Source organism: Tachypleus tridentatus, chromosome 7 (assembly GCF_004210375.1).
Source record: "Tachypleus tridentatus isolate NWPU-2018 chromosome 7, ASM421037v1, whole genome shotgun sequence".
NCBI lineage: Eukaryota > Metazoa > Arthropoda > Merostomata > Xiphosura > Limulidae > Tachypleus > Tachypleus tridentatus.
The window spans coordinates 69,527,470-69,549,178 of NC_134831.1; the positions used below are offsets into that span (position 1 = coordinate 69,527,470).

General features: G+C 34.6%; 2 protein-coding genes across 9 annotated transcripts in view; one reads left to right on the forward strand and one right to left on the reverse strand.

Annotated features, from left to right (window-relative positions):
• The window catches only part of LOC143255909 (trafficking kinesin-binding protein 1-like), a 70,527-nt gene extending 66,797 nt beyond the window's left edge, over positions 1-3,730 (reverse strand). For 3 of the 8 annotated variants that reach the window (XM_076512332.1, XM_076512329.1, XM_076512320.1), the window contains exons 1-2: positions 3,592-3,730; positions 476-766 (exon numbers count right to left, since the gene is read on the reverse strand). The gene's annotated coding sequence lies outside the window, so the exon portion shown is untranslated. The other 5 variants (XM_076512321.1, XM_076512323.1, XM_076512325.1 and 2 more) reach the window with 5 other exon arrangements.
• A 6,190-nt stretch (positions 3,731-9,920) lies between these two features.
• Rcd5 (microspherule protein Rcd5) overlaps positions 9,921-21,709 on the forward strand; it is a 39,137-nt gene continuing 27,348 nt past the window's right edge. Inside the window, exons 1-3 of the mRNA XM_076512335.1 lie at positions 9,921-10,220; positions 12,153-12,242; positions 14,094-14,416. Of these exons, the coding sequence (XP_076368450.1) occupies positions 12,155-12,242; positions 14,094-14,416 (411 nt within the window). The 5' untranslated portion in view covers positions 9,921-10,220; positions 12,153-12,154. The remainder of the gene's footprint in view (positions 10,221-12,152; positions 12,243-14,093; positions 14,417-21,709) is intronic.

The following is a 21,709-nucleotide window of genomic DNA, read 5'->3' on the forward strand; positions in this document are numbered from 1 at the left end:
CTTCAAACCCCAAGAATTTTATAGAAGTGGCACTCAGAAGCTTGTGAAACATTGGCATGAAGTAATTAATAATAACAGAACATACATTATTGATTAAATAACATTAAAAGCATTTGAAATCCTTTCTCTTTTTTTGAAACTAAAATTGAAAATTACTTAAGGGCTGACCCAATATATTATAATGAGCAATTTACGTTGAATTCTAAAGTCTTTGAAAGAACAGTAAATAAATTAGAGTGGATATACAGATAGCAAATATCACAGTGGGAGAGATTGAGTCTTTAAATATTTCTATATGAAATTAATACTTAAAAAGTAATAAAATTCAATTTACTAACTACTTTGATGCCAAGTTTATTTATATATGTTAATAATAATGTAGGTTAACTGCAAGTTTGAATGTAACACTGAAAGGTTATGACATGCACACTTTGACCTACCCAATGTGAAATAATATTGTATGTATTGTACTTACCTGAAAATTCAGTAATAGTATCAGCCCGTAGGCTATACCTTGGAAGTTGCTCCTGTACAATACTTTCTAGTTCAACCTCTGCTAGAACAGACTCGTTACAAAGATCTGTAATGGTTCCAGCATGACAAAATATTGGGGAGCTGTGTATTTTCACCTCATTTCCCCCAGAATGGTTAGAAAGAGGTCCATCACTTACAAATGTGGATGTGCTATTTCCTACATGTGAGTCCAGCTTGCCTTCTTCCTGTGAGCTTGAGAGAAGGACGTTACGGCATGCTCAAGATAGATGTTCTAGGAAAAACATTATTCAAGTATAATGTACCACTTGTATCAACAAATAGCTATTTTCAGTGTGAAATATTACATATGGATACAGTAATATATTACTTAAAAATATATATCAAAGTAATTACCTCTAAGCATAACAGTAACCCATGGTAGAGCATGTTTAGTACACAAGCATAGTTCATGTTTTATACCCTATCTTTAATATAAAGATTTTCATGCATACAAGTATACCTAGTTTAAGAGAAATTTCAGTCAAGAAGTTCCTTTTGCCCTAGTTTTTTATTGTTCGAAATCACTCACCTACAGTGCTTCATGTGCCTTCTCATGAAACTGATTTCTGCAAAGTAGAATATATTATGTGAAAGGGTACAAAAAGCTTTTCATTGGCCAGTTAGATGACCTCTCAAGTATTTAACCTCCTTTATTTTTCAATAGTAATGACAAACAATTATCCATGTAGTGCACAAGCATTGAAAAGAAGAGCATTATTATGATTTTTGATTAAATGCCAGATATAAGATTAGCTGAGAATACCCCACTATTGAGAGTTAGGTGAAGACTAAATATCTGGATACTTGATGATGAGAAACCCACTTGAAATAAAAATGTATCTCAGAACGGCTGATATGAGTATTGACACTTTTATTGATTAGGAGAGAACAACGTTTCGACCTTTCTAGTACTTGCACAACAACTTTTGATACAGCACATGTATCTTCACAAAAGTTGGTAGACTTTTAGTAAAGGTTACAAGATTTTTGTACATAAAAAACCAGATTTTTTAATGAAATATGTTTACTAAAGATTTGTTTGTGAATATAGCGTTTGTTTCGTTACTAGTCCAAGTGCAAAGTGAGTTCATGTTATAATTAAACAACTGTTTTTCATCCCAAATATCTCAAATATTATTTGCACAATCTGTAAAATATCCTAAATACATTTCAAATGATTATTTTCAGTAAAACTATTTTTATGCTATTTTCTATACTCTATGAAGGGTCTGTCACTTGACCAACCACACAGCAAACATAAAAAAAATTAGAAAATAAATATAATTATGTTTTATTTCATGATAGAATGACTACACACTATAACTTGAAAATACATGTTAAGCCTAAATAGCTTATGTCATATAATGCTATATATTAATATTTATAATCATATTGACCTTCCAGTCATACCTAGATAATATTACATAACTTACATTGATACAGTGCATGGCTGAGAAAACCACTAGAGGGACATTTTAAGCTGTTGATTGGTTATTCACATCATATATTGAAGTAAATGTGCACAAAGGGACCATTTTCAAAAATGAAAAATGGTGAATGACACCACTGTGTTTGATTCAGTACATAAGCCATATCTCAGCAAAATAATATAAAGATACAATATTCTTATTTTATATTCTTGTTTCTTAGTGTCAGTAATTTGAGTTTCTAATTTGTACAAAACTATAAACTTAGCATTTTGACATCACAAACACTTAATTTTAAACAGTGCTACATTTGGCATACCACCTGACTTACTAAATTCTATATTTAGCTGTGTTCTTTTAATATTTCCTTTTTAAATTATGAAATTAACTTGTATATAATATTAAAGTTCAAATTATTATTACAATTTGATTCCAAACTTATTGACATAAATTTGTAAAATAGTACTTTAATAAAATTTGGAATGCAAGTCACAACAAATTTGATGATGTAGCCTTTGTGAAAGGATTAGCTATGGACCCAACATCATGCATTAAGTTTAAGATTTTTTTTGTTGTTGTTAAATAAGGAATCATTATATTATTATTGTAATTTCCAGTCCTTTTTAGTTCCTTCCTGTAACTATATCAACATCAATTTCCTTCTTCCAAAGTAGTAACTCACTGCAGGAAGGCAAATGCCCTTGGAAACATACAAGTTTGTAGGAAAACAAGTTTTATGGGGTGATTGCCAAGACACATGTATCTTCACAATTAACTGCAATAAAAAACACATGCTTAATATATTTAATATAGATGGGAACCAATTCAATAAGAACTAAATAAGAAAATATTCTCATAGTAATAGATAAGCAAATTAACCCATTAAAGCAGTGTTCTATTAGTAGTTGTAAAACTAATAGAATTTTACAAACTATTTATTCCAAAAGATAGGTGTACAAGGGCAATCTCAAAGAATATCTTTTTTTGGTAGGTTATTTCTTCTTGCTTTCTATTATGTTTTCATACTTTATACATAGCAACAACAAAGCCTGATAAAAATGCCACTACACTACTAGTATTACTGAATTTTAATGCTATTACATCACTGCCTAACTACTCTCCTTCACTTTAAGGAATTTTGCATTTCATTTTACAATAGAGCAAAACACTTTCTCCTCAAAACAGCAAATTCTACAATTTTGAAGTTTTTAGCACATAATTCTGAAATGAATAAAAAAAACACAACTAAAGCTTGGACCAATAGTATCATCAAATTTTTTGCAATGTAGCTAGTTTAGTCATTATATCACTATCAGCAGCTACAACATGCTTCCCAAGTTCGTATTAATTAGATATACCTAATAACTTTTTACTAATTAAATGTAATTGCTCAAACACACAAAAATTGAATATATATATATAATAATATAGTATATAATATATATATATATGCCGTAATACTAATAACATCAAGAGTCCAAGTGTGATGACTCACGTACTAGTATTACAACTAAATAAAAGTAGTCTAGAAGGTGAACAAAACTTAGAAGCAAGAAAACTAGATCAAATTTTATCGTTCCGTTTGTTCATTAGATGAATAAAAAACAACCATTTAAAGAAGACGGTTTACCTGATTATTACTCTAACGCGTTGATAATATATATTAAATATTTTTCACGGCAAATAAATAATTAATAACTTCTCAACCTTTCCTAATTCGTACGGCAATAAAATTTCTCAATTCGTTCGTGATTTCATTACTTAGCGACATCTACTGGCAGTAACGTATTTCAAAGAACTTTGCTGGTTTCACAGAAAATGATTAACCAAAGATGTTGATAGAACCAAAAGCGTTATAATGTGACGGTCAATCCCACTATTCGTTGGTAAAAGAGTAGCCGAAGAGTTGGCGGTGGGTGGTGATGACTAGCTGCATTCCCTGTAGTCTTACACTGGAAGACTATGAAAGCGGAGTTAAGTGTTAATCTTCTGTACCTTTGATTCACGGTACGGGTTAACTTAAATATTAATTGTTCCTCTTCTTGCCACTTTCCCTCCATTGCAAGCTTCTCCTTTTTTACGTTTAACATAATTTGTACTTGTTTAAAAGTTTCTTTGCGAGAATGAACTACTTTCTCTCTATATGTTTTATATATTTTTTGTTTGTTTTTTCACAAAGGGCCCGGCATGGCGAAGCGTGTTAAGGCGTGCGAATCTTAATCTGAGGGTCGCGGGTTCGCATCCCGGTCGCGCCAAACATGCTCGCCCTCCCAGCCGTGGGGGCGTTATAATGTGACGGTCAATCCCACTATTCGTTGGTAAAAGAGTAGCCCAAGAGTTGGCAGTGGGTGGTGATGACTCGCTGCCTTCTCTCTAGTCTTACACTGCTAAATTAGGGACGGCTAGCACAGATAGCCCTCGAGTAGCTTTGTGCGAAATTCAAAAACAAACAAACAAATTTTTCACAAAGAATTTGGTGATTTCCAGTTTTACATAAAACGGAATTTTTGGCCCTAATTGAACTCAAGTTGAACGTGAATCAGGTGAAAAGTTGTAAGTTCATAGAAATTACACATTATTGAAGATTCTTCAGTCATTGATCCGATGGATTTAATTCTTTTTTTAAATTGTCATTAAAATAAACATTTCTGATAATTTGTGCACATTTAGATTGACGATCGTATTTCACTGTTCGATCAGACAGGTCCCGGCATGGCCAGGTGGGTTAGGGCGTTCGACTCGTAATCTGAGGGTCGCGGGTTCGAATCCCCGTCGCACCAAACATGCTCGCCTTTTCAGCCGTGGGGCCGTTATAATGTGACGGTTAATCCCACTGTTCGTTGGTAAGAGAGTAGACTAAGAGTTGGCGGTGGGTGGTGATGACTAGCTGCCTTCCCTCTAGTCTTACACTGCTAAATTAGGAACGGCTAGCGCAGATAGCCCTCGTGTAGCTTGGCACGAAATTCAAAAACAAACAAACAAATCGATCAGACAAGAGACAGGCCTGGCATGGTTAAGCGCGTAAGGTGTGCGACTCGTAATCCGAGGGTCGCGGGTTCGCGCCCGCGTCGCGCTAAACATGCTCGCCCTCCCAGCCGTGGGGGTGTATAATGTGACGGTCAATCCCACTATTCGTTGCTAAAAGAGTAGCCCAAGAGTTGGCGGTGGGTGGTGATGACTAGCTGCCTTCCCTCTAGTCTTACACTGCTAAATTAGGGACAGCTAGCACAGATAGCCCTCGAGTAGCTTTGTGAGAAATTCCAAAACAAACAAACAGACAAGAGACAGCTATGAATAGTTTAAATTTGCTGCTTTCGTTCTTGTTTATCAGTAAAATATTCGAAATGGCTATGCATTGATAGCTCTCTGTATAGGTTTATGTAAAAATTCTGAAATAAACACAAATAAATAACTAATAATACTTATTTTTCCAACAAGTAATTTTATTATTGATTCAGTAGTCCCATTACCATATAAAGGTGTCATTGTTGGTGGAAAGTTTCTTTAACACTCAAAATCTACAGATATTAATCAAAAATACATCATAATATGAAAATATATTACTGTTGTTGTAACATTTCATTGATGGGCTGGCTCTTTAGTATTATTTGCCACAGACTGTATCAAGTCCAGCAAACGACACACTATCGATTTGAGGTATTATTATGGCGAATGTCTTTTTACAAAATGATAAAACATAACTACAGCTGTTATATGTAGTGCTTTCTCTACCTATACCAGCCGTTTTATACATATGTAATTTTCTCTATAAGTAGGTTTTCTCGTCATCATGGATGACTACAGCTAATTATACTTGTCATAATACATCATATTAGGACTATTATTTTTTAACACTATGTTCTTAATTTAGTTCTTTAGGGATTCTAAATAATTAGAAGAGTGTATAATAACAGCATTTTAATCACACTATTTCCTTCATATCCATTGCCGACGGTGTGTTTCGCTCAATCCAAAGCTTTACAATAACATCAAGGAAGAAGTAAACTGAATTACTATCGTTAAGTGAGCTATACTTCGAATTATTTTCACTAAATAATTCAAAACAACTTACCCAACAAAAGAAGAACCTTGCAACAACGTGTTAAACAATCAATAACTCATTCAACCACATTTTTTTTCGCTGGTACTTGATGTTTACCAACCTAAAGGACGTGTGACGTTTGGAATTCTTAATCCTTTTAATATTGCGAAAGTTGTACCTCGATCCTCAAAAATGCTTGAAAATACAAAGAACTGTCTCAAAATATGTCTGATAACTCCAAAAATAAATACTAATTTTCTTAGTTTTGTGTTCAATGATTTTAATAATAAACCTATGATAGCATAAAAAATAGTAAGACTATAACTATTGTTTGTTTGTTTTAGAATTTCGCACAAAGCTACTCGAGGGCTATCTGTGCTAGCCGTCCCTAATTTAGCAGTGTGAGACTAGAGGGAAGGCAGCTAGTCATCACCACCCACCGCCGACTCTTGGGCTACTCTTTTACCAACGAATAGTGGGATTGACCGTCACATTATACACCCCCACGGCTGGGAGGGCGAGCATGTTTAGCGCGACGCGGGCGCGAACGCGAACCCGCGACCCTCGGATTGCGAGTCGCACGCCTTACGCGCTTGGCCATGCTAGGCCGCTATAACTAGAGTGAAATGATATTGTAATAAAATATCACATAGAAGGTTGAAATCTAATAAACTCTGAGACATACAGGATGATGCCCTGTCATTAAAAACTAAAATCTTGATAATGTGAAGTTACTTTTTATCAGCTGTATTAAAGTAAGATAAATACGTTATGCCTGTACGTAACAGAAAATGTGTGTGTGTTTTCTTATAGCAAAGCAACATCGAGCTACCTGCTGAGTCCACCAAGGGGAATCAAATCCCTGATTCTAGCGTTGTAAATCCGTAGACGTACCGCCAATTAGACAATGGTTGGTCTTGTGCAAAGTATAAAATATGGACCCCTTGATTATCCTCGCTTTTTAGAAAATACCATACACTTTTTTATAAACTCAATTAATTAATGATAAAAATTAGTAGAAAAAGAAATGAATTTCTTAAAATAAACTTGTTTGTTATTACTATTTTATCATACATTTTATATTTCATTATTTATTATTATTATTATAGTCGCAACATATTGTCCCTAAGCAATTGTTCCTTTCTTTCATTGGATAAAACGGCTCTGCTTTTGGCCTACTGTATTTCTCTTTACCCCAAAAAATTTGGTTTCATTCTTTCACGTGGATATATTTATATAATACAACGGGCTAAAAAACATACAATTTCTACTACCAGGATTGGATTTTGTTTTTCAGTTTTGCGCAAAGCTACACGAAGTGCTATCTGTGCTAGTCGTCCATAATTTAGTAATGTAAGACTAGAAGGGAAGGAGGCTAGTCATCATCACCCACCGCCAACTCTTGGGCTACTTTTTTACTAACGAATAGTGGAATTGACCGTAACAATACATCACCCCACGGCTAAAATGGCGATCATGTATGATGTGACAGGAATTCGAACCCGCGACCTTCAGATTATGAGTTGAGTGCTTTAACCACCTGGCCATGCTGGGTTCCCAGGATTGGAAAAAAAATACAGTTTTTCTCAATTAGGTCTCAACTAAATCTTTTGTACGAGCTCAGCATTTCCCATTAAAGATATCTTTAGCAAATTTAATGTTATCTGTGTGCTTGTTTTCCTTAGGGCAAAGCCACATCGAGCTATCTGCTGAGCCCATCAAGGGTAATCGAATCCCTAACTTTAGCGTATTAAATCCGTAGACTTACCGCTGTACAAGCGGGGAGCGTTTTAATGTTATCTGATACTGCTGGGTACAAAATTAATCAAGGTTTATTTAAATTCTCGAAAGTTAATTCTGATCCGAAAATTTTACACTATTCGTCCCCTCAAACAATAAGTCATAGTTTCTACCCATTTATCTACGTTACTTGGTGCCTAAGAAATTTTATTTCGATATATTAATCTCCGACTGACCGTCGAACTTCTCATTAAGCAGGGGTGGTGGGTTGTCTGTAGTGACGTAAACCGATATATGTTTACAAGGTTAGGGGTAAAAGAAGCCCTCGAAGTTTGAGATGAAGAGCCTGGGAGTTTTTACTGCAAGTAGACGAGTAGATCCGTCAATACCGTCATAGACTGCTTCAGTCTTGCCACATCAGCTTCATCAAACCCCATAGTAACAGTTGTTTTCGGCTACAGCTGATCACAGAGTGTTACTAAATTGATAACTAGACACAGAATTGAAAAAATAATCCACTCAAAAGTCGAAATTCAAATACCCTGTATGAAAGGTGTCAGTTTGGGTGCCAACTTAGATCACTAGATATATCTAAAGTACTATTGTTGATTATTACTTGATTGTTGTAGATATTGCTCTTTTTCCTGATTCTTTTACTTATTGAAATAATTATGATCGTCAACATTTTATGTTGTGTTGTTTATTAACGGTAGTATGAAGTCTTTGTGTTTCAATTTTTGAAAGTGTCGTTTTGAATTTATGTGGTTGTCTTAATAAAATACTGTTTTTTCCTTTGACCCTGATGGAAGCGGCTGCTTGTGTTTTAGATCGTTACAATATATACTACATATCCAGAAGTATGTGGACACCCCTTCTAATTAGTGGGTTCGCCTATTTCAGCCACACCCATTGCTAACAGGTGCACAAAATCAAGCAATCTCAATAGACAAACATTGGCAGTATAATAGGTTGTACAGAAGAGCTTTCAACATGCTCCAAAATCTGGTCAAAAGCCTTTCCAGAAGAGTACAGGCTGTTATAGCAGCAAAAAGGTGACCTACTCCATATTAATGCCCATGGTTTTGGAATGAGATGTTCAACAAGCACATATGGGTGTGATAATCAGGTGTTCACATACTTTTGTCTATATACTGTATATATATATATATATATACACACACATTATTATTTAATAAAATAATTCAATCCCGCTGCACATAACACATTATCAGGAAAATAATTCTAGTTATGCTTCTTAATTAATATTCAAGCTATGCTCTTTAGTTCCAGTGAAGGGAAATCTTAATGCTACTGCACATGATGACATTCTAAAAAATTATATGCTTACAACTCTGTGGTAACAGTTTGGGAAAGCCCTTTTTTTGTTTCAGCATGACAATGCTCAGTGCACAAAGCAAGGTTCATAAAGATATTGCTTGCTGATGTTGGCGTGAAAGAACTTGACTGGCTTGCACAGAACCCTGTCGAACACCTTTGGGATGAATTGGAACGCCGACTGCGAGCCAGGCCTCCTCGCCCGACCTCACTAATGCTCTTATGGCTAAATAGGAGCGAATCCCCACAGTTATGCTCCAAAATTTAGTGAAAAGCCTTCCCAGAAGAATGGAGACCTCAGCAAAGGGATACCAACTCCATACTAATGGTTTTGGAATGAGATGTTCAATAAGCACATATGGATGTGATGATTGGGTGTCCACATACTTTTGGCCATGTAGTGGCAATATAATTTAATAAAAATGATTCAATCCCACTGCACATAACGCATTATCAAGAAAACAGTTCTAGTTATGCTTCTTAATTAATACTCAAGCTTTTATGCTGAAACTTTTTCTTCTTTTACTCAAAATATACCCATAATCTCGTTGCAAGATTTTTTATATCTTTAATAAGTTTAAATATCTTAATCAATTTCGTCAATAAAGGATTTTAAAACTTTAGTATTTTCGTCACAGACTGTTAAAATTAACCTATGGTATCGGAAGTAATGTAATGACCACACTTGAATTAGACTTAGAATTAAGTTGAATTAAGAGTAATTTGCCAGTGTGAAATATTTATTATCTAGGTAGTCCATAAAAATCTTTTTTGTTTTATAAAAATAAAGTATTAAAGAAATGTATGACAGAATTTTATTTCCAAAAGTTCCTGGTGGTGACATAAAGAAATTAGATTATTTTGGGTTGTGACGTAGTATCGTGAAGGAGTGAAGTAGAAATATAATATTTTAAGAATAAATTTAGATTAAGGAAAGTCTTGATTTTTGTACTTCATTTTAACTTCTTGTTCAAGTATAAAAACAAGAACAAAACAAACAAACTAAGAATAACATGATAAAAGAGACATTGTAAGTGTAATTGAATATACCGCAAACAATTACTGAATACGCGAATTAGTCTTAAGAAAAGTAAACGAAGCTGTAACTTGCAGATTACACGAGTGTTTGAACTGCAGCGTAGGTAAGTTTAAAATTAAGCACCTAAATGTCAATATAACTTATTGTTAAAATGTATAAGGGACTTAAACTAACCTACGGATTTAATTATGCTCAACAGCTATGAATTTGTTGTTTTTTGTAATCTAAGTTAAGTTTATAGGTACAAAATCTTAAGAAAGTAAGTATAATTAAAATTCATTTACATTTTGGGTAAAAAACTAAAAATTCAGTTGTACTTTATGTATACTTTAATATCAGCTTCTTTTGAAGAATGAGGACAGTGTTTTTTGATCTTCAGCATTGTTTTCAGCTTTGCTAATTACTTTCAACTTACTGGGATGGGGCCATGTTACATTCACTTTGTGCATATTAAACAGTTTCCTTGAATCTAGGTTAAGCGTGTTTGTTAAAATAACCTCCCAGTATTCTGACAGTAGAGCAAAGGTAGATGTTTGTGCAGTGTGAGAAGCAGGATTTAAAAATGATGTTAATGTTTAGAGAGCTGGAGTCAGTCATTAAATTTTTTTTTAAATGATCAGTAGAGACTGAAATATCTTGTAGCTGAACTTATGAATTGCCTGTTAATTATGACATTTAATTTTTTTATGGTGTTTGAGTTTGAGCCTGTTTGTGGTAGAGAGAGTATGATTTGCAGCATCATGATTATCATGTTCAAAAAATATAATTGCTTAATTTGCAAAGAACTTCTCCAGTACCTTCCCAAAGCCTTGTATCTACAATTTATATTCCTACCACTCTTGACATTAAACACACAAAAAATACAATGTGTCAATCATATATATTCCCTTTATAGCTTAATATTGGGTGAATAAAAATTCAAATTTAAAGTTTGTATTTTTCTAGAACAAACACGCTCAGAAACACAGTCTGGGATGATTAGTAATGTAATATGAGTAAAATGGACAAATAAAAAATAAAGCAGATAGCCATGAAAATAATTAAAAATTAAAATATGCCCTTAACTTTTAGAGAAGCCTGATTAATTTACTTCTTTTTAATACATGTAGTGATTAAATAAGAGTATCTGTTTTAGATAGCCAATCATTCTTTTAGTAAATGTATGATCTTATGTTTTTCCATTTTGTTTCTTTAAGGTTTTATCGTGAAAATATGGTAGGGATAGTTGTTCCAAAGAATTCTGATATTGTATTGTCCAAAGGATTTTTTATTACTTAATTGTTATATTGCAAAGACAAATAAGGAAAGTAACAGACAAAGCATCTTGAAGAGTGAGATTGCTCAATACAGAATGTGAAATAACACCTGAATTGTTTATTGTTCTAGATAACTAGTGATATTCTTTCAGTAAATATATGATTGTATGTCAAAACTGTGTTTGGTAAGGACCTGTCTTCCAACTAGGGAGTTTTATCTGAGTGATATATTTGTCATTTTGATGTGATTTTATAATACATTTTACTTTTAATGTTGTGCAGCTTAAAGTCACACATTATACATAGTAGCAGCAGTTTTAGATTTTTGCTTACAAGAAGTTAACATTCTCTTTTTAAAATAAACATATTCCAAGGGTTTCATGCCAAAAATTGTTTTCTTTAAAACATAGAAATAATAGGTAACATTATTGTTTTTGTTTTGATTGGAATACTTAAGTTTGTTATTTTACAGAACTGTTTTCCCTTTAGTTTAATTAATTCGATGGAATTGTTTTTGTTATTGTGAAGTTTACAGTTGATTGTTTTTTATCAGCTGGACTTTAGCTGTTTTTTTGTAGATGTGTGAAAATGTTTGTATAAGTAGAACCACTGACAAATTTACTTTGCGAACCATTTATTTCATCCTGAAAAAGTTAAAGATGTTTGTCAATATATGAACCTGTTAGGTATGTTTCAATTTTTTTTTATTATTAGAATTCCTTTTCAGTTTAAATTTTTTTCCACTTGTGAATTTGGTTTTTTTTACACTTTTATAATAGACATGGCAAATACATCAAATATTTTCCCATCTGGTGGAGTTAGTGACAGTTCTCATAATACCAGTGAAAATAGTATCAACCTTACGCCAGGTATATTTATACTGTTAAATTTTGCAAGTAATGTTTCATATTTATTTTAATAGATTATGAGCATATAAATACTTATGCACATGTGTGATAGTGTTTAAAATGTACAAGTTTTTTATGAAAATTATGTTGCATGTGTGTACTCATGTATAATAAGTGTAAAAATTTTAAATACAAATAAATTCTCCATATAAGCATATTTATGTAAGTTTTTATTAATTTTAAAGGTTAATTTTCAACAAATTTAATAATTGCCTGAGAAACTGTACTTTGGTTAGGTATAATTCCTGTATGGTTGCCATATTTTTAAACACTTTAGTTTTTCAGTAAAAAACAAAATATGCCGGTCCTCAAACTCAAGTTCCTCTCGGTTGTTTGGCTGTTTCTTTGATGTTTTACAACTATGATGTAATAATTGCCAAACACGCTTTGTTGCACGCCGACCATTTTATTCCTTTCAGGTGCTGGTGTTTTATGTAAATCTATTGGTGCTTTTTTTGGATTACCTACTTTGTGAGGCTATTTTTTGTCTTGATATTGCTACTTTATGTTTGTTTTATGATAACATGGTTACTGGTCAACAAATTCATAGTATGATGCTTCCAAGACATTGATATTCAGGCAATTTTCATCAAAGCCTTGAGTCTGGGTAATGCAAGCTTCATCTTTTAATTGGTTTGACACCTTGTCATATGAGCAACAACAAACGCACTCTCTCCTGGTTGGCATCTGCTTGCATAAACCACACCTACACCTTGCACAAACATACAGAATGTCATATAAAGTATACATTTATGGTAAATATTAAATTAACTATTCAGACTGCTACATCTAGTTTGATTTTATAGACAGAATTATGACACATAATTGAAATTCATTTTGTTACGAGTCATAAATACCTGGTACAGTGATTGTGGAAGGGCTGAGTATTAGTTACCATAGTCGGCAAAGTATAAACAAATAAAACCCAGTCTGTGATACCAATAATTTATAAACACCAGACAGGTTTTGAGATGCTTAAAATTGCATGTGAAATAATACAGACCATATTTGTTGTCATGACTTAGGTTTACCATTCTTCCACTGGAGGTATGATCGATTCGTAACTGGCCTGGGCGCTATCAGTATCACTCACAGATCTGCTAATTTCACTCGTGGAACTGTCCTCGTCACTAGAACTTGTCAAATCTGTGTCAAAAGTAACTGTTCTAGGTTCAATCAGAGTAGGTTCGAATTGATATGGCGCTACTCAACACTGTTCAGAACACAAAGTCAAAACAGACTCTGCCTCTGTTTCTCCGTATGCACTGGTCATGTTTATTTACATTCAACATGCTGGCGTTGACAGTTTGTTTGGCAACTATTACGTCACAGTATTTATCTTAGCGGCAAACGTAAAAACTAAAACATTCAGATTGCCGCTCTGAAAGGGCTCTTTCTGCACCAAGCTCTATGTTTCATTTATTAGCACATATTTTTTATAAAAAATGTGAACCTGCAAAATTAATCAGTATGAGTAGTTCTTTTGACTGCAAAGTTTTCTTTTCTCTGTAAAATTCACCTTTAAAGCTTAATTTTTGACCTGTTGGATTGGTTTTTTTTAGTTATTTTTTATACGTTTTGAAATAAAGATTTGAAATTCTTGTTTATATATATTTTTTATAATATAAATTTATTACATCATAATCTTTCTGTTAAACATTTTGAATGGTAATTCCTCATTGTGTTAGTGATTCTACATCAAAGTTCTTGAAAAACAAAAACTTGTCATAAAAAGCAGTGCACTCTTGACTTATTTTTGTAATAAATTTCTTTTTTGTTATTTGTTTCAAACTTTACAAATTACATCTTTAGACTCCTCACCAAATATTGGCATGATCAATCAAAAGTGTTTAGAAACTGCAAGTCATTCTGGGAATATGATTGTGACACCCTCAGTAGCTGCATCTAAAGAAGATGCTTTCCAGAAAAGGAGGAGTTCATCCAGATCCATCAAGAGAAGAAAGTTTGATGATGAGTTAGTAGAAAGTAGCATTTTACATAAAACCCCACGGAATCGTCCACCATCTGGGTCTCTCTTTCCTTTCGGAACACCTGGGCTTGTGCCAAGTGTTGGAGTTCCAGGGGAGCCATTTAGTATAGAAACACCAGCACCATTACCACAAGAAAAAAAAAAGGTAATCTAATAAAGTTGTGGCTGTTAGAGGTTCACTCTTCTCAATAGTTTGAGTATTATATGCATGTCATATAATGCATTGTAACATGAGACAGGGAATTACTAGAACAAGTTAATGAATGTGTACTTTTGGAGTACATAGTATGACATTTTGGTCTAACAAAAAAGAAAATTGCAACTGGTGTAAAAGTGTGCTGAAAAATGATAAGGTACAATTTTGTGTAAGTGAAGTAAATTAGTAAGTTCTGGAAAAATCCATTTACCTGTCTGCACACAGCAGCTGTTCTTCATGTATCTGTATTGGAGATTTTGAGCATGCCTATAGCCTTGAGCTTGCTTGTATCTAAGGAATATGTTTTAATGTGAATTGTGTTAGAGTATAATTCAGTTATTATGTGACAATAGCCCTCTATTGATAGGAAGATTTGCTCATTTTTTTTCCAGGGTTAAATTTCCTTCATTTTATTTGATTTCAAATTCAATTTTAAACTACATTTTCTTGAATGATTAGATGAAAATAAATTTGGAAAATTACTTTAAAAAGAATGAATTCCTCACTGATTGTAAAGGACATTACTGCCACTGTTCAGTGTGTTGTGGGTTTGTTAGTCTCATCTCCCTGTCCAAACATTGGAAGTACATTCCTCTTTCTGAACCTGACCATAAGAACAATGATTCTGATTAGATCTTTTTCCTTCTCGAGCTTGCACCATGTTCTTTTTTACCTGTAGAGGATAATGTTTGTTTCTCCTACAAATCTCTTGGCAGATTTGGTTTCTCAGGTTTGTATGCATTCTGTCTTCTATATCTTTTTTGCTACATGCTTTCATACTGAGGATTATTTGTTTTTTATTCATTCCCAGACGTACGTATTCATATTGACACATTTCTGAATCAGCTTCATTCACTCTATTAAATTCCTTTTCCTCCTCAACTTCAAAATTTCTTTACCATAGCTTTTTCATTCTTGGATTCCCAATCATTACAGTCCCTTTTACCCACATGGGGGGTTGACTCCATTTTTTTTAATAACTGTATTACCCAGTCTCCCTGTCTTTGCCTTTCCTTTACCCATCTCCTTTACCTATTCACTCTCTGCCTATTGTCTGAAGCCTTAATTCATAATTCTGATGGTTTTTCTGTGGATTTGTGGTTGGTCCTCATCCATACCTGTTTTGTCTCTGTTTACTTGGTTCCTTTATTGTTGAAATCTTCATAGACATGATGCTCTATTTTCTGCTGTTTGTCTTTCCCTTTCTTTCCTCCACAACCTCTGTCTTGCTCTTTTTTTTTCTCTAAAGTCTTCAAGGATGCTCCTATCTTGAAGAATCAGACTGAGGCTACTTGACCCCAGCCCTTCCATTCTTTTTTTTTTTTATTTTTGTTTCTTCTAACCTTGAGAATACAAAACCATTCCTTGAGACTGTGAGTCTTCCACCTCTATGTCTTTTCCTTTTATTGTTTCTCATCCCTCTACTCCCCCCTACCTTCTGTGAAGTTGGTAATCATGTATCCTTTTGGTGACTTCCTCCTTTTTTACCCAGTTGACTTGGGGTTCATGTCTATTTCTATACGCATACCTCTTGAACCCATTTGTAACTGATCAGTAAGCCATGTAATTCTTACATAGTTTATCCTCACTTCTCTTCTTCCTGTGTCTCTTTCTCATCCGATTCTAAACATTTTTTGGATATCAAAATTGTGGCATTGAGTTTTCAGATAACACAGCTATTGAGAAAGAGTTTTTCATGAGGGTTTTTTTTTTATTTTCCAAGAAACTGAGGGCTAGCATTCCATTATTGACCTTTCTTCTTTCAACCACTGTCTAGTGATTCCTCAGGACAAGATGAATGTTTTTTTTGTTTTTTTCCCTTTCCATTGGCTATTTTCTCCTATTTTATGGAAGACCAAGGTCAATGTCTTAGATGCCTTTCTACATATTTAAATTCCTCTATTCTCCCAACTTTTTTTTTTGGTTTGTTCAGTAGTATCAAGTTTGCTAGTTTCAAGCTCTTCCCTTTGGCATCACTTTGGTTCTGTATGTATTCAAATTAATTGTTGGATTATTTACTTGCCAGGTCCTTGTTTTTGGACTTTGTTTTTTATTATTACTCAGACAACTGGTTGTTCTTGCTTGTTCTCAGGAGTTATTGTTTTTGACCATGTCACTACTCTTCTATGAAGCTGCTCAACTGGACTAGCTGGTAAAATCTTCTAACTTGTTCCTCACCCTGATCCAGGACTTAGTCCATTTTAGAATCTCTTTCATTTTTCAAGTCAATCAATCTCAGCTTTCCTCCATTTGTCTGTGAGACATTAAATGTATAATTATTTTGACTCTTACCTCTCCTCTATTTCCTGTGTGAGAAGTTCTATCTTTTTTAGGCAGTTTCATGTCTCACGGATGTATTGTTTCTTTAGGCTTAGCTCACATGAAGGTTCTTCAATAGACTTTGAGGTTCCAATAGAATATCATCCATGATCTTCTGTTCTCTCTTGTGATGCTTTTTCTTTTTCTTGTTGAAGATTATCTTGATGGTTGGATCATGTTGATACTCTGACCAGCATTCTGCTGCTATCTCCCTCCCCCATCTATATCTCAGTCTTGTCAGTGAAAAATCTATTATGATTTAGGAAATGTCTTTGTATTACTCCACATCCTTAGGGATTTGTTCTCTTGTGAAGCATATTTGTCATATCAGTAATATTTTAGCTGCTCATTGAGCATGTTTCTGCTTGTTATCTTGATTTAAGATAACTTGGTTATGATCCCTTTTGGCAATTCAGTGGTCATGTTTCATATTTATCATTGTGAGACCACCTTCAGGGACCTTTGCTTCAAGATAAACTTTGTTTTGTCTCGCATTGGGTTTGTCTAACCTCTTCTCATGTCCTGGGGCTTTGAACTATGTTGTGGATTGTCTCTGTAAACCACATAGGATTCTTCCTGTGGAGAGGGTCACTCCATCCTGAGGTCTTTCATTGAATCTATTTTCAGTTGAGCATACCAATGATTGACACTTTTGTCACTCCCCTTAATAGCAAAATGTCATTCTTCTGGATTGTGATACCTTGCCCAGCAGCTCTGGTTGTGAATATTCTCAGCTAAGACTGGTCTCCCTTCTTTCTGTTTCTTTGCTTTCTCCAACGTGCCTTGGCTTCATTTCATGACACTTCTTGTTAGGTCTTGTAGGTAGCCCACTTTTGACTAGTTTATTTGTAGTTTCCTTTTTGTTACTAACTGGTGTCCATGGCACCACTTTCTGTTCCTCAGTTTTGATCACTTTTGCTTCAACCTGATGTCTTTCACCTGGGAAAGTTGTTTCTTCTTCACATGTGAGATTTGTCCAGTTCCTTGCTAACTGATCATATTTATCTGATTGATTAGCTCTACTTTTATCCAATTCATGTTGTGCTTCTATCACTGAAAGTAACACGCTTTTGTTGTTGGCCCATCTACAACTCTCTCCAACTAGGCTGTTTGGTTGCACTCATTTTGACTTTATGTACCCAGTTGTTTGATTGAAGATTGTCACTTTTTACCAAAGTAGGCTATTGGGTGCTCTTGTCAATCACCTCTCAACTTTTTAACTATGGTTTTGTTTTTTTCCTTTCCTGTTCTTTTGTCTTTATTGACTATGTCCAACTCTTTGTCTCTCCTTACCTCCATCTTACAGTTTCATCTCCCTGGGAATATTATCTTCAGTTACTATTCTCTAGTTTACCATCTTTGGTGGATATATGCCCCTTTTCTTTTTCTTTTACCCATTTTTACTCGTGTACCGTTTGATTTTCAGAACCCATTTACTTCCCTAAATCCATATTGTGTCAGTAGTAACAGAAAGTATTAAACCCATCTCCTCTGGTTTCAAATGTGCCCACTGTTGAGATGGGAGGAGGTGTATGTTCTTAATTTTCTCTTTTCTTGTAGACTACATTCCTTGGACTAACCTAAATAGTCAACATCAGGGGAGTTTCTGCTCACTTTTTTGGCTCATTCATGGTAGATTTTCAAATTACATTTCAAGATTATCCATTTTACTTTCTACAGTGAAAGACTATTGTGGTGGTTAGGTGTGGTTGGGTCCAGGCATGTTTCCAGTGTCTTTCTAGTGAAAATTCCCTTCCCCTAGTCTTCAAGAGGGGCATAAAAGACCCTTGCTACTTCCATTTTCTAGCCTCTGGAGCAGATAAATTGAAGAATTTCTTATTAGTTGTGTGACTCTTTCAGAGAGTGTATGAATAGGTAGCATAGTGTTATGAGAAGTAGGGCAAGGGTGTTCATATCAGTGAAGAGCAGATCATTTCCTATGTAATATGCCTGTTTCTGTTGATTTGGCAAGTTAGATGGCACAAAATATTCTCCTGTGACAAGAAGGCACCTATGTCCTTGTCCTTCTGTGTATGTTGAGTAAATGGTACAAAAGAACACGTATCAAGTTGTAGAGTCTAACCCCTCTCCAGGTGGATTTCTGTGTGTGGTGAGGGGACCTCTCAGAGAAGGTTTTGTAATTTCAGTTTACCTCTTCTAAGATCTGAACATCCACCTGTGTGTTTGTTGTGTGTGGCAACCTGTGAAGGGGAAAAGAGGATACTGGTGGTTGAGGGGTCCAACTCTTAACACTATTTGGTCTTTTTTATTCCTGTAGATGAGCAGCCTTGGGGTGGACCCTCAGGGTCAATTGGCTGGCCCACTTGGGCTAGGATCAACCAAGTATTAGTACTGGACATTTTCAACAGGTGTTGTGGACATTATATCTGATGCTGGTGTTTGGGTATAGTGCTGACAAAACCCTCCAATGTTTTTGTTTGGCATTGCAGTGCATTCCAAATGGGTGGGGACTGGGCACTGAAATGTTTTTATTTTATTATACATACTCTCATTCACAAACAAAACAAAAAAGAAAAAAATGAAAAAAACAACAGATTATGAGAAAATGACCATCAAAGTCAGAATTAACACCTTGATTTCTCATTCTGCGTTCAGTGTCTGAGAAATCTTCAGGGGAGATCCCCTCTTTCTTTCAAAAGGGATTAGAGGGCTTGCTGGCTCCTCCAAGTCAGTAAGGAAGCTGAACTTGGGAGACATCTTGGTGGAAACATCTTTACCACAACACATCAAATTCCTCCTGAGTTTAAAGACAGACCTTCAAAAATGTGGTCAAAAACAGAAGGGTTCCCTGCACCACTGTCTTCCACATAAATAAAGATGGTCACTTTGTATCTGTGGAACACTTGGAATTTTTGTTTGAATATAGATATCATTAAGGATTTCATTGATTAGTATTATCCTGTGTATTTCTCCTTACAGGAAACATTTCTGAAACCTGCCAATTCAGTCACCTCTCAGCAGTTTTCTTTGTGCAGAAATGACAGATCGTGTGATGGATGAGTGCATGGAGGGGTGGCACTGCTGGTCTATCAGCAAATATGGAACTTCCTGATTGGAAGTACTGTCTCCTGTTTGCTGAACATCTTTCAAACCATCCTTCTATTCCCATTTATTTGCATGATTTCAAATTAGGTGACTCTGTGGGCTCTGCAATGGTTCGTTGTGATTTGATGGTTGCACACAGGATCTCCTCTACAGTTTCTGTGTTCACTGCAGAATTGCATGCCATTTCTCTTGCCCTGTATTACATAGAAGCTATGCAGTACACAAACTGTACTGTTTATACTGACTCGCTTAGCTCTCTACTGGTCTTGAAATTGCTTTGTGTTTGTTCTAACCCTGTTCTCATTGATATTCAAAACTGACTGTCCTATTTCTCTTTATTATCTACTTCTGTCCAGTTTTTCTGAATACTAGGCCGTATAAATATTTGCAGGAACGACCTCACTGACATTGCAGCTAAGAATGTCTGTTCTGGTGCTATCACTGTCATGCCTATTCACATGGGCTACGGTCCTGTAGTCATGGCTTGACTCTGCACCAGTTGGCAATTGACTTGGACTGAGCAATGTGATAACAAGCTTTTCTAGATAAACATTCTATTGGACTTTGACTGTCTTGTTTCCTTAAGGATCAGAAGAAGGAAGTTGTTCTCATTAGACCACGCATTGGTCACAGTTTTTTATTCATCATTTTCTTTTATTTGGGAGTGATGCACCAGTGTGTGGTCTGTATGATACTCAAGTCACAATAGACCACATTTTACTATCATATTGTTATGATCATGAGCAATGGCACCATTTTAGACATGTTTTTACCATGGGTTACCCCTGGTGGTGGACAGTGTTATTGGCACTGGTGACACTGTCCACCTTAAAAATGTTTTTAATTTTTAAGGATAATTGACATTTTTAATTGTATTTAAATTTTTATCTCTTGTTGGGTCACTGTTTTTGTTTAACTTAATTTCTCTTTTTGTTTTATAATACTTTCACTGTTATTTTCTTTTCTTGCCAGTTTGTTACAGATAGCCTAGTTGCTTTGGGCCATAAAATGCCAAATAACTACAGTCTAACCATTGTCTTAACCACACCACACTTCATACTTAATCACTGTTATGTGTAGATGCTCATTTGGTCATGCACTTTTCCACCCATTCTTGCAACACATTGGCTTTCTTTCTTTTTATACTTCCGTTTAAGTAAAAAGTATACCTTGCATTAGATGTGGTCTTTCACAAGTTTTGCCCTTCTAAGAAGCTCCTATTGTCAGATGTCAAATTTCATGTGCATTCCTCTTTGTTTACTTTTTCACAGTATGAGGACCTCAGCACCACATTTTGCTTAAATTTATTTCCAGTAGGTTTTCACCTCGTTTCACACTTTCCTACCCTTCCTCTCTACTACTGGTGCACATTATTCTCTCCTTTAAGAGTGAAATTAATTTTGAATGCAAGTATTTATGGGGATCTATTGTGCATGAAGGATGTATTGCTTTCCTATTGACAGAGGGTTATTGTCATGTGGCAATTACATCATGTGTTAAAAGTTGTGTTTCATATGGGAAATAAGGTTAGTGGGATGTTAGTTTCTGTGTATAGAGAAGTATGTATCTATTAGAAATTCATTTTTAGACAAGGAAAATGTTAATTATACTTTACATTTAGAATATCTTTTATTATGACCATTATAATAAAGAAGGTAATACCATTAAGAAGAGAGAGGGAAATAGGTGGATATTCAGTTAAATCATTTTCCCATCAAAGAGTTCATACAAATACTAATTGCGACTAAGAAGCAGATTGATAGAATACAAGCAGGATAGCAGATGTGATCTGATTTTTTTAAAGTTTTTTTTTTCAAAATTCAGTTGTGCACTTCCAAATAATACTAATGTTTTGTT